This window comes from Syngnathus typhle, linkage group LG14 (assembly GCF_033458585.1).
Source record: "Syngnathus typhle isolate RoL2023-S1 ecotype Sweden linkage group LG14, RoL_Styp_1.0, whole genome shotgun sequence".
NCBI classification, from domain to species: Eukaryota; Metazoa; Chordata; class Actinopteri; order Syngnathiformes; family Syngnathidae; genus Syngnathus; species Syngnathus typhle.
In genome coordinates this window covers 5873752-5886809 of record NC_083751.1, presented here as the reverse complement: position 1 = coordinate 5886809, position 13058 = coordinate 5873752, and the positions used below count along the sequence as shown (strand labels likewise).

Genomic DNA, 13058 nt, shown 5'->3' with positions numbered 1-13058 from the left:
TTCTTTGTGATTCGGGTTAATTCACCACAATTTAGCAAATGTGGATATGTGCAACTCCTAAAAGTTAAGGGTTATTGACATTTTGGGGCACGATAGCATGAACTTAATTTGAGCTCTAAAATTTGGAAATTCGATTCAATCATGCCGTTCAAATTTTTCCGTTAGTCTTTCCGCCATCAAATTAGATCATGTGGGGAAATAAAAGTTGCTAGTCACGCCGCTGTTATTTTCCCATCAGCCTCCGCGTTCTGCCGCAAGGGCTCATGGGAAATGCGAGTATAAAATAATCCTCCGCCCTCTACACGGTCTCATTCTTCTGCTTCACTTGGTTGAGCTGCATCAACCTGGTAAGTTGATTCACTGACCTGCTTTCGTGTCTTCAATTTAGTATCCTTCTCATCTTTGTTAAGGCTTCTTTACTTCGTTAAGAGAACTATTAAATTCGGAACAATTATCTAATGTTGGTTTTAAGTGGTACACTTAGCAAGGCCTGCACCACGTGCCTTAAGAAAATGTAACCTTGCCTGCGCATTCTTTTTTTTTTTTTTTTTTTAATCGTACATCAAGCCATCAACTCTTAATTATGACTTCGTTTTCCATCGTCCCAATGCTGTATGATGATAACTTGTTGGTAGGGACATCAGAATGAATGTGAAGAAACGCCAACTATCCTGACAGCGTCGGGGACACGTGCAATACGACGCTAGCTTGTTTTAGCCTGTTTGCTAAAGCTAACTTTACTTCAAAGTCCATTTCCTATCTAATTCCCTTTTCTTTTTTTATCAGTTTGACGACTCAAAATGCCGGACGCTACTAATTTAAAGCGTAAGTTGACTTTTTCCTGCTTAACCTCCCGTTTGGCCGCCTTTAACCTATGATGATCCAAGAGTAGTGGACAGAAGTGATTTCTGACGATCTTTGATCTGAGACTTAAATGTTTAATTACAGAATTATAAGTGTGAATTGCCTTACTAAAGTCTGGTTTATTTCTAGGTTTATGGTGGCCATGTCAAAGACTCAAGTCGTTCAAGATGGTCAGTACGTATACATTTTTTTAGTTTTACGCTTCTCTAGGGTGGGCTATGTGAATCAAATTACAATAGATTGCTGTGCACTACAAGATTTGTTTCTATTATTAATCATGCAAAACGTATATTACGTAGATGCATAAATGCAGCAAATATTGATTTGTTATAATGGGTCATGTCTTGTGATTTTCAATCAGATGCACATAAGCAACACCGTAGAGAAGCATTACATTTTTGATGCCATGATGACATGTATTTGCTACTCTTGACGAGATGAATGACGATAAAAACAACCCACCAAATTGGTAATCTGAGGCACTGCCAACTAAAGTCCTTTAAAGTTGGTGTGAAAAAGAATTATGTATGCTAATGGTTTTTTTTAACCTGCAGATCCATTTTGTGCTGGGATCAGCTACCTGACTGAGAGGTAAAACCCAATTAGGCTTCTTGTGTGTGTGTTAAAATAACTGTCAATGATGACTTTAAAAACAACAATGGGAATCTCTCTGAAAAATAATGAAAGAGTTCAATTTTATCTGATGCAGTGTTTTAGTCAACTACTTTTCCCCGTCATCTTCTTCCCAGTTCTGAAATTTTTCATTTAATTGCAGGCATTTTCCTTCCTGGCTTGTATGCAGGTAATATTTTGACATTTTTTATTTGACTTTGCGAGTGGGAGATTAAAGTGATGATTGCATAGTTCAGCAGATACACTGTGAAGAAAAAATATTTCGCCCCTATCTGACGTAATCCCACAGCCTCAAGCTTAAATTCCCAAGAATAAAAGTGATATGTGGAACAAATGTATTTTCATTTCTTGAATTATAGATAAATGCCGATCCACTGTATGCTGGAATCAGCCACTTGACCGAGGTAAGACTGATTCTTGTTCTTTTTGTGTAAAGAACAGCCAATGATGAGTTTAAAATGGGGAACACTTGAATCAAAGTGAAACATCTCAATTTGCTCTGCAGTGTTAGTCAACTGCCTTTGCTGTCATCTGTTTCCCAATACTGAAAGTTTTTTTTTATTCGATTGCAGGTTCCTTCTTGCCATGTATGCAGGTAACCTTCTTGGCCCCTTTAATGGACCTTTTAAGTGGCTGACTAAAGTGATGATTGCATAGTTCAGCGGATACACTGTGAAGAAAAAACCTTTCGCCCCTATCTGATGTTGGCTCACACAGCCTAAAGCATAAATGTCCAAGACTAGATTTTTATTTTCTCTTTTTTCCTTTTTAGGTAAAACGGCTGCATGGTACGTTGATTTATTAAACCACTGCTTTTAAAACAATGTTCAATAGAAGTAAATTAAAATCACACAATTAAAAAAAATTGGTTACAAAATGACAAATGGGAGATAAAATTTAAATCTTATTTCAATTATATATATTTGACTAAATCTAGGACCAACTGATTAAATAAAATAACTACTGTAGCGCTGCTTCTCCCTCTGAAACTGAAAGTAAACTTTGGTCACCCAAGAACAATCCTTGTTGTGAATGCAGCCAGACGGGTGTGATGAGTATGAATCAGGTCTCTGATCCAGTTGAGGAGTTCAACATATCTCTGACCCGGATGGGAAAAAATATTCATGTAATGTCATGGTTTAGAGAAATGTAAAGTTCTAAGTCATTCTTGTGATGCAGATTGCTGAGAGAAGTCAGCTTGTCGACGGCAGGCAACAGAAAACGAGGCAAGTTAAAAGGTGGTTTAGTATTTCTTCTCAGCTGACCTGTGATGATAAAAAAAGTTACTGACAATTAAGTCATGGAGTAGTTAGCTCTAGCTGAAAGGTCAATCTTACTCATGGCATTTTGGAATATTTGTTTATTTTGACTGACTTGTGTTTTTCTCTCTTAGGAGGTGAACTAACCCCTCAAGTAGATGCCCTCATGCAGCAATTGAGGCAAAGGTGAGGAAGGAACTTCTCCTTTATATAATTGTCTGGCGGTTAAGGGTTCAGTGATGTCTCAAATGTCTGACCTGAATTAAAATGTCGATAGCATGTTTTGCTGAGTGACCCCTCTTTTATGCTCTAAGAAAGGCTACGACTAACATGTATTTATAATGCTTTTCTTTTTCCTGCTTGGCTGAAGGTTAACTGTGGGCACTTGCTGAATGGGCTAAAGAAACTTGGTTTTCCTTCAGCCGTCCCTCCTGTCTGCAGAATATCTAAAAGGGTTGCATTTTGAAGTTGGTGTGTAACTTTTCAAAATTGGTCACTAAATTGAAAAAGAAAATACAGGCCACGTGGATGATGAATAATTCTGCCAAATGATTTATGATTCCTATTTTTTTTCTGACTTTGTGGCCAACCATAACTTGTTTTTTGTGCGTGTTTTTGCATTGTAATAAATATTATGTATTCCCATAGGTACAAAGAGGAAGTGTGCACTTGCTGATTGCGCAACACTTGATTGGTTTACCTTCAGCCACCACCCCCTTGTCTGCAGCATGGCTAAAATGGTTGCCTTTAAGTTGGTACGTTTAGTTTCGAATTGGTCACTAAATTGGAAAAAAAATACAGGCCACATGGATGATGAATAATTCTGCCAAATGATTTATGATTCCTATTTTTTTTCCTGACTTTGTGGCCAACCATAACTTGTTTTTTGTGGGTGTTTTTGCATTGTAATAAATATTATGTATTCCCATAGGTACAAAGAGGAAGTGTGCACTTGCTGATTGCGCAACACTTGATTGGTTTACCTTCAGCCACCACCCCCTTGTCTGCAGCATGGCTAAAATGGTTGCCTTTAAGTTGGTACGTTTAGTTTCGAATTGGTCACTAAATTGGAAAAAAATACAGGCCACATGGATGATGAATAATTCTGCCAAATGATTTATGATTCCTATTTTTTTTCCTGACTTTGTGGCCAACCATAACTTGTTTTTTGTGCGTGTTTTTGCATTGTAATAAATATTATGTATTCCCATAGGTACAAAGAGGAAGTGTGCACTTGCTGATTGCGCAACGCTTGATTGGTTTACCTTCAGCCACCACCCCCTTGTCTGCAGCATGGCTAAAATGGTTGCCTTTAAGTTGGTAAGTTTAGTTTCGAATTGGTCACTAAATTGGAAAAAAAATACAGGCCGCATGGATGATGAAAAATTCTGCCAGATGATTTATGATTCCTATTTTTTTTCCTGACTTTGTGCCCAACCATAACTAATATATAGTTGAAGGTTCTTGCATGGTACTAACTATTTTTATGTATTCCCATAGGTACAAAGAGGAAGTGTGCACTTGCTGAATGTGCAACGCTTGACTGGTATTCCTTGAACCACCACCCCCTTGTCTGCAGCATAGCGGAAATGGTTGCCTTGAAGTTGGTACGTTTAGTTTCAAATTGGTCACTAAATTGGAAAAAAAATACAGGCCACATGGATGATGAAAAATTCTGCCAGATGAGTTATGATTATAATGGCACTGTTCCTATTTTTTCCTGACTTTGTGCCCAACCATAACTAATATATAGTTGAAGGTTCTTGCATGGTACTAACTATTGTTTTTATGTATTCCCATAGGTACAAAGAGGAAGTGTGCACTTGCTGAATGCGCAACGCTTGATTGGTATTCCTTCAACCACCACCCCCTTGTCTGCAGCATAGCGGAAATGGTTGCCTTTAAGTTGGTACGTTTAGTTTCAAATTGGTCACTAAATTGGAAAAAAATACAGGCCACATGGATGATGAAAAATTCTGCCAGATGAGTTATGATTATAATGGCACCGTTCCTTTTTTTTCCTGACTTTGTGCCCAACCATAACCAATATAGTTGAAGGTTCTTGCATGGTACTAACTATTGTTTTTATGTATTCCCATAGGTACAAAGAGGAAGTGTGCACTTGCTGAATGCGCAATGCTTGATTGGTATTCCTTCAACCACCACCCCCTTGTCTGCAGCATAGCGGAAATGGTTGCCTTTAAGTTGGTACGTTTAGTTTCAAATTGGTCACTAAATTGGAAAAAAATACAGGCCACATGGATGATGAAGAATTCTGCCAGATGATTTATGATTATAATGGCACTGTTCCCATTTTTTTCCTGACTTTGTGGCCAACCATAACTAATATATAGTTGAAGGTTCATGCATGGTACTAACTACAGTTTTTATGTATTCCCATAGGTACAAAGAGGAAATGAGGATATTCTGAATGGAATGAAGATAACCTGATTTGTTTGTTCTATGAATAAAGAAACTTCTTTAACTGCTTGTTTGGCTTTTTTTTTTTTACCAATTGTGTGGCACAATAAGTCACCTAGCTATTTTGACGTGCTACGGTTGCTGTCCAATCGCGGCAAACTGAGCATGCGTCGTTACCGGTGGGGGTTGAATGGTAATAACTGGTAGGCGGGGATTCGTCGTAACTGCTACTTCCGGTTTGTGAAACGAGCCCACTCCAGTACTATTAGCCTAGCGGCGAGCTAACTCATTCTCATTGACGTCTACCTCTTGTATCGGCTTCACCAACCTATTCCCTCATGTTTACCCGCTTTGTCTCGTTGCTCCTGCCGCTTCTTGCGCTGGCCGTACCTGCACACACAGACTTCTTCCAGCTTGGCACGCTCTCCAACGCATCTTCGTACTATTTCAACTACATTTACTGCAATATTTGGGAGGGAGACTGTCAGCCCCACCAGGACGATGCGACGCAGCAAGGTAAGTGATTTGAGAAGAAGCAAGTTTTTTTCTTTTTTTTTATTCTATAATGATTCGACCCTTTGCTTGGACAGTTCCTATCAGGGATCTTTGGGCCAGTTTTCCTCAGGACTACGTGAGCCTGCTGTACCGCTGGTACTGTAGCTTGGGTCAGTGCTGCGAGTCCGGAGACTGCAGGGTGACAAACAACATCACTGGTAAATACAACGCTATAATTACCAAACCATGTTAAAGGTGCTAAGTTGTCTACTCGCCACATGCAATGCTTATTTTTTGTTTACTTATTTAATGTTCACAAAATGGTTTGACACAGAATGGACTAGTTTGCGTCCAGCGGCATAATACAGCCCACATAGTCATGAAAACTAACCAAGAAGACTGTCACAACAATGTAAACTGCAAAAATATTAATCTTTTGCGAAGGAAAATGTAATCATGTCCCTTTTTGTAGGTTTGGCTAATGATCTTCAGAGCAAGCTGCACGGGCAGCACCTGGCCCAGTCCGTGGTTCTGAAAGCAATCCAGGGTTTCATTAACAACCCTGAGTCCAACAAGCCCTTGACTCTCTCCTTCCACGGCTGGTCGGGCACTGGGAAGAACTTTGTGGCCCGGATGGTGGCGGATAATCTTTATCGCGATGGGGTGAATAGCGAGTGCGTCCGACTGTTCATCGCCCCGTTCCACTTTCACCATGCCAGCATGGTGGACACGTACAAGGTGAGACGAAAGAGGTGAGGGCTCACCGCCAAGAACATGCCGGTCAAGTCCTTGTCCAGTTCGCTTTTTAATCTACATTGAATGATAAGATATGGACAGCAATCATCAACATCAAACCAGGGAGTTTTTTTTTGGAAGCCGGCATCAGCTTAACTTGACCACATCAGCGTCCAGTGTGCACAAATGTTACACAATTGTGTTACATTTCAGAATATCGTGTCGCTATTACTACACAGGGGAAGTGGAAAGTCCAAATTCAGATGAGCTTTTTTATGACGTTGCAGTCATGGAGGTTATGATTCTGTAGCTTTTATTCCAAATGAAGAACTTCAATTTAGTAGAGTTGATAAAAATAATTATGAATGAAATCATTGATTAATCAGAAGTAGACTCTTAAAAATCTGAAGTTGTACTCCTACTTTACAGGGTCAGCTGAGAGAAGCAATCCGGGACACGGTCCTGCGATGTTCCCAGACGCTGTTCATCTTTGACGAAGCAGAAAAACTCCACCCGGGCCTGATTGACGCTATCAAGCCATACATGGCCCACTACGACAACGTGGACGGGGTCAACTACCGAAAGGCCATCTTCCTCTTCCTCAGGTTGAGTTGCCTTCCCGCTACATCATTTTAAGTATTGCCTGTGTGTTGTATTTATGTTGCCTTGTAATCTTTGTCATAGATAATTCAAGTTTTTGCCTATTTTGTGTAGTAATATTGGAGGAGCAACGATCAATGATGTCACGCTGGACTTTTGGCACTCGGGTCAGAACCGAGAAGATATTGGGATGGAGGATCTTGAACATCGATTACGATCTGAAACAATGGAAGCCCAAGGTATAATGAAGTCTACAGTAGATGGAAAAAAATATATCTGCACACCTCTGTTGAAATGCCTTTTTTCAATATAGAAAAAAACCCCAAGATAATTATTTAAAAAACATTTCCCCCACCACTAAAGCAACCTAAACGTTTGAAGCTTTAATTCATGTTGTCGTTGGATATTCCAAACATTTCCATCTGCGTCCAGGCGGGTTTTCCAGAAGCGAACTGATGTCCGGCCACCTAATCGACTTCTTCGTGCCATTCCTACCTCTGGAGTACCGTCACATCAAGCTGTGCGCGAAGGACGCCTTCGCCGCACGGGGCCTGGAGACTGACGAGGCCACGCTGGACGAGGTGGCCAAGGCCATGCTGTACATCCCTAAGGAGGAGAGACTGTTCTCAGCCCAGGGATGCAAGTCCATTCCCCAGCGGATCAACTTCTTTCTTCCTTAGAAGAAACAGGAGCCTGGGAGAGGTGCCAAACATGTCTGTCCAGGTCACCCACGCAAGATCAGAGCACTTCCCGTGTGAGCGGGATGGACAAAGTGCCGTTGGGCATAAGTCATGCGCCGGCGAAGGAGGACATGCCTCCTTGCTCGAGATGAACACATGGCTGACTACAGTGAGGGAAATCAATATTGTTCGAAGTGTGTTCACTTGTGAAAAAAAAACATTCACATATAGGTGGCAAAAGGATACTATTTAAATTAATGATGGACGTGATCTTTTTTTTCATAGCAGTAATTGCACTTGAAAATACGGTTCTCAACATGTGACCTTACGGGGTGCTGCAAAAATGTAATTTTCTGCATTTGATTATGTGCCATATCCTATCCTACAAAAATAGTCCATTCGTTTCTTTCTAAGAGAGCAAACTTAAAATATAGCAGGGATCAAAAAGGGATTTCCCCCACTGTATAGACTGCAGAAGTATTGGGACACCATTTGTTTTGCTCCTTTTCATTGTTGAAGTAAATAGAATTGACAATCTATACCAAACCAATTTTGCAGTTTGGTGGGAGTTAGTAATGGTCATTCGAGTTAAGACTTTTTGCACCGTATTGTCTAACAACCCTCCACTGATCTTTATGTTGCACTATTTATTACCCTGTAAAAAGGGTCAGGATTTAAGTGTTACTATGTACGTTTGACTACTTAGTTAACATCATGCATATTGTGGCTGGTGAAGTGAAGCAATGTTAAATGACCTTTGGTGTTTAAAGTAAACATACAAGGAACTGGATTGTTATTGAGCAATATCAAGGAAGCGATTATCGTACTGTAATATAATTGTATCTAAATTGTTTTGATTATTTCAAAGCACTTTTAAGCACTTGCTACCATGTTGTTTTTTTAAGTGTGAAATATGTTTAGGTCATAGGTTTTATTGTCTTGAATTTTAAATATCACATGACACAAAGATTGAAAAATAAAATCCAATTGTTTCTGTTATGTCAAAATCAAATGAGTAAATACTTGCCCAGTGCATCATCATAAATAAAGTGATAATTGTGATCACTAACTCGAGTGAGATTATTGTAGTGTATTATTGTATTCTACTGCACATTAGTGACGATTAATACTCGCCTTCCAATCAACTGTGCAGACTATAAAGACTAACATACTGTACAGTACATTAAAGACGATTTTGTCGTCATTTTACGTAGTACATTCTGCATATTCTTTGTGCGACTTCATGCGTATCAATCGCATCACTTCCATTAATGTACCTCAAACGCATCACTCGTCCTTTGGGTGTGTGTTAAGCGAACGCGTGGTCTTCGCTCATTGGCTAAACGCCAGCACGTCAGTGAATCCTTTCCTTTGATTGGCTGAGAGGGCTTTGACTTCCTGGCCGAGCTCCGGTGCCGACAGCCAATCAGGTTAAGACATCTGTTCCCAGCCGAGAGGCAAGAGGCTGCATGATTCTAATAAAACGGCACTAACGGATTCTTGATCGCCGCTAAACATCGTCGAGCGACAGCAGAAATTTAATATTATTGTGTTCATTTTAGAGATAGTTTGACAGAGTGTTTTTGTTTTGTCCCCACAATGACCGCCTTGTCGCTGTTGTTTTTGGCCGTATCGACCGCCTGTGTCCTGGCCGAGTCCACTGTCTATTTCCGAGAGCAATTTGAAGATGGGGGTGAGATTTGTTTTCCGATTATTCTAACTATTATCAAATAACATTAATTATATGTTGTTCGTAATACAATATATGCAAGTTGATTGGGTTGTATCGGTGCATGACCATATGGCAACTCCAGTAGCCTGTAATGCAAATAATACAACGATTTTAGTTTCCAAATGAGGAATTTTGCATAAAATTGTACGTTTTGCTTAGTTGTACTTTTAACATTTAGTGTGTAACAGCACCAAATTTATTTGACACCCCCCTCCCCCACGTATGATCAAGCCACCTCCCCCTCATGTATGTCCCTCCCTTGGTAATTACTGTACCCCCCCAAATCTAAAACAAAATTACATAATTCTCCCAAGTACCACCAACATTTAAATACATTACTGTTGTATATTTGGAATGTTGGAAATCAGAATCATTGGTAGGAAATCTGAATGCCTTTTTTGTATGTTTAGACGCTTGGAAGAGTCGCTGGGAGGAATCCAAGCATAAGACCGACTACGGCAAGTTTGTTCTGACTGCAGGCAAGTTCTACGGTGATGCAGAGAAGGATAAAGGTGAGTGGATTAGTCATGTCAATTTAGGGCTGGGTGACGAATGGATAAAGAAAAATACGAAAAGGCGCATTTTTACAAGAGCAACCCACTTATTTCCCCATCTATATTTTTCTTGTATTACGTATTGTAATTTTGATTCCTTTTTTTCATAGAAGTGGATTTTTAAATCTTGCTTGAGAAAAATGTCCTGGTAAATTGTAGATTCTCTCTTAATCCATTCTTTTTGTTTAAAATAACTTTATGATTATGATATAAAGCAAAGGATCTCAACTTGGAATAAAGACACACAAAGCCATTTGACACAATACGATTGAAACAGGTTTGCAAACGAGCCAGGACGCCCGCTTCTACGCGATGTCGTCCCGCTTCGACGACTTCAGCAACAAAGGCCAACCCCTCGTCGTCCAGTTCACCGTCAAGCACGAACAGAGCATTGATTGCGGCGGCGGCTACGTCAAAGTCTTCCCCTCCGACCTTAAGCAGGAGGACATGCACGGGGACTCGGTCTACAACATCATGTTTGGTACGGCGGGCTCATCCAGGTCTCCCATCGGGTTGGGTGCATAGCGGAGTTGTGTGTTGAATTGCAGACGTCTTCTGTGCGCAGGTCCTGATATTTGCGGACCGGGCACAAAGAAAGTGCACGTCATCTTTAACTACAAGGGCAAGAATCATTTGGTTAACAAAGACATCAGATGCAAAGTGAGTCATCGAGTGGTTGTGTTTTGGAACTCTAACCAAATTCGCAACCCTCAACCTTCACTCTGGGAGGTTTCGTGTCTAACATTACCCCCCCCCCCCCCCTCCCACCTGCCAGGATGACGAATTTACTCACTTGTACACGCTGATCGTCAACCCCGACAACACGTACGAGGTGAAAATCGACAATAAGAAGGTTGAGTCTGGCAACCTGGAGGACGACTGGGACTTCCTGCCACCAAAGAAAATCAAGGACCCCGAAGCCAAGAAACCAGAGGACTGGGACGACCGGGAGAACATTCCTGATCCCGCCGATACCAAACCAGAGGCAAGTGCGGGACCGCCATTTTGAAGAGCACCAGGATGAATTTAACTAATGTCATGTTTCGTTTGACAGGACTGGGACAAGGCTGAGAACATTCCTGACCCAGATGCCAAGAAACCAGACGACTGGGACGAGGAGATGGATGGAGAATGGGAGCCTCCTATGATCGCTAACCCTGAATACAAGGTACCTGACAGACTGAAACAATAAATCAAGTAACTAACATTCTCATTGGCTCACTCCCATGTCACTCATCACTGCAGGCCCCGCCTTTTAAAGCTACACGCAATAAGTGTCAGTGGACCAAGAAATTAGTTTTAATGTGGTTTAATGAACTGTGTGCTGTGTTAAACAGGGCGAGTGGAAGCCCAAAGAGATCAGCAACACCGCTTACAAAGGAAAGTGGATCCATCCCGAGATCGACAACCCGGAGTACAGCGCCGATTCCGAGATCTACAAATATGACAGCATTGGCGTGATTGGACTGGACCTGTGGCAGGTAACGTAAGATGCAGAAAGTGACATTCATATTTGAAGATTTGATTTGAAATTTTGACTTTTTAAAAATATCATTAACATTCCTTTTGTTTGTTGTAGGTCAAATCTGGCACCATCTTTGACAACTTCCTGATCACCAATGACCCAAAACTGGCTGAGGAGGTCGGAGATGACACGTGGGGGAAAACCAAGGTATGTAAACTTTATTTGCCTTCCCCCCACATTTCCCACCCTAAATATTCATTTTTTCTAAATTCCCAATCAGGATGCCGAGAAGGAAATGAAGGACACGCAAGATGCGGAGGAGCGAAAGCTGCGTGAGGAAGAGGACAAGCAGAGGAAAGACGAGTCGAAGGACGATGATGAGGAGGAAGAAAAGGATGAGGAGGACGAAGATGGCGAGGAGGAGAACGAGGAGGACGAAGAGGAAGAGGATGAAGACACGGAGTCCCCCATGAAGGATGAATTATAAACAGTTGAAAGGCAAGGAGCGGACTGTCAAACCACAAGAGACGACTCGCCCAGTGGGTGGAGTCTTGTTTGTTTACAAAAAAGAGTTAAAGATATCATTATTAAATACTCTACTATACCATAATAACAATAAGACAAATTGACAACTATAACTGATATATTATATAGGAATCACAATTAGAAATTAAGATGTCGCAGTGAATGTCCAGACTAGAAAACCACATTTTAATTTTATTTGTAATTTTTTAATTTGGTAGTTTATATGATATGGAAATGAAAAGAGGTATTTGATTTGCCAAAATCATGGTTACCAAGAAATGTTGACACGACAAATCTACTTGTTTAGTTTTTGTAAAAATGTTTGTTACCTCATGTGTTTGTCTCGTAATGCTGTTTTTATTTTATTTTTGATTTTTGTCAATCCCAAATGTCAAGCGCCTGCTCAAAGGTTCATTTAATCAAAGAAGGGAAGATACGGTCTCCAAAGTCTGAATTGTAGGTCCAGTTGGGATGTTAAACTTGTGAGCAAATCCTTTAAGTATGTTTGCACTGTACACTTATTTCCACTTTTGTGCACATGAGATGAGTTTCTGAATCATTGTCTTGAAGCACTCCAGCAGCAGGAAAGCTTCTGTTCATTTTAAGTTTGTTCATCGTTTGGTGCGTATGCAGTCAATTGTCCTCATCCCGGATAGCCACTAAAGCTGAGCGCTGAACCTTTTTGTAAAAGACAACATTTTGTACTAATACTGCTGGTAATTTAAGTGAAGGGGGTTTGTTTGAATGCAGAAGAAAAAAATGTTGTGTCCAATAAAAACAACCACAGGAAAATGACTCCAATTATTTTAATATTTGTATAGCAAAACTCATTCCATTTCATAACTTTTCCACCATTAATATAATGTATACTAGAGGAAACTGTTTTATGGTAATGTTTTGAAAGGGAACGTTAGAATGAACTTAGAATGTGACATGGTTACTGTCATTGTTACCAAGTCACAATAATTTCATAATAAATCTAGCGATTTAATATATGAATAAAAGCCGCACGACTAATATATTAACCTGTTTGCACAGAATAAGTGGCATAAAGGTCACGTTTGTTAATTGCAAGCACAAAGCCTGCTTGATGCT

The 13058-nt window shown here is 40.4% G+C and overlaps 2 protein-coding genes, 1 long non-coding RNA gene and 4 other non-coding genes across 7 annotated transcripts; all 7 read left to right on the top strand.

The window, feature by feature from the left end:
* Positions 1 to 296: 296 nt before the first annotated feature.
* On the top strand, positions 297 to 5241 carry LOC133166963 (uncharacterized). Its single transcript, XR_009717884.1, has 17 exons — positions 297 to 347; positions 787 to 825; positions 994 to 1034; positions 1419 to 1455; positions 1640 to 1666; positions 1857 to 1901; positions 2070 to 2092; positions 2270 to 2285; positions 2677 to 2735; positions 2891 to 2942; positions 3127 to 3227; positions 3405 to 3511; positions 3688 to 3794; positions 3970 to 4076; positions 4257 to 4363; positions 4559 to 4665; positions 4858 to 5241. It is a non-coding gene; the product is annotated as an uncharacterized LOC133166963 (long non-coding RNA).
* On the top strand, positions 870 to 931 carry LOC133167564 (small nucleolar RNA SNORD75). The gene has a single exon (XR_009718028.1). It is a non-coding gene; the product is annotated as a small nucleolar RNA SNORD75 (small nucleolar RNA).
* LOC133167559 (small nucleolar RNA SNORD79) lies at positions 1494 to 1575 on the top strand. The gene has a single exon (XR_009718023.1). It is a non-coding gene; the product is annotated as a small nucleolar RNA SNORD79 (small nucleolar RNA).
* Positions 1704 to 1783, top strand: LOC133167562 (small nucleolar RNA snR60/Z15/Z230/Z193/J17). Its single transcript, XR_009718026.1, has one exon. It is a non-coding gene; the product is annotated as a small nucleolar RNA snR60/Z15/Z230/Z193/J17 (small nucleolar RNA).
* Positions 2131 to 2209, top strand: LOC133167563 (small nucleolar RNA snR60/Z15/Z230/Z193/J17). Its single transcript, XR_009718027.1, has one exon. It is a non-coding gene; the product is annotated as a small nucleolar RNA snR60/Z15/Z230/Z193/J17 (small nucleolar RNA).
* A 130-nt stretch (positions 5242 to 5371) lies between the features above and the next one.
* On the top strand, positions 5372 to 8756 carry tor3a (torsin family 3, member A). Its single transcript, XM_061297380.1, has 6 exons — positions 5372 to 5693; positions 5768 to 5890; positions 6145 to 6410; positions 6837 to 7012; positions 7122 to 7246; positions 7440 to 8756. The coding sequence occupies exons 1-6, from the start codon at positions 5516 to 5518 to the stop codon at positions 7685 to 7687; spliced, it is 1116 nt and encodes a 371-aa protein (XP_061153364.1). The 5' UTR covers positions 5372 to 5515; the 3' UTR covers positions 7688 to 8756.
* Positions 8757 to 9116: 360 nt separating this feature from the next.
* On the top strand, positions 9117 to 12755 carry calr (calreticulin). Its single transcript, XM_061297787.1, has 9 exons — positions 9117 to 9380; positions 9830 to 9931; positions 10251 to 10454; positions 10539 to 10633; positions 10749 to 10958; positions 11028 to 11141; positions 11311 to 11454; positions 11553 to 11645; positions 11719 to 12755. Exons 1-9 carry the CDS (start codon positions 9287 to 9289, stop codon positions 11923 to 11925), a joined length of 1263 nt encoding a protein of 420 aa, XP_061153771.1. The 5' UTR covers positions 9117 to 9286; the 3' UTR covers positions 11926 to 12755.
* Positions 12756 to 13058: the final 303 nt, after the last annotated feature.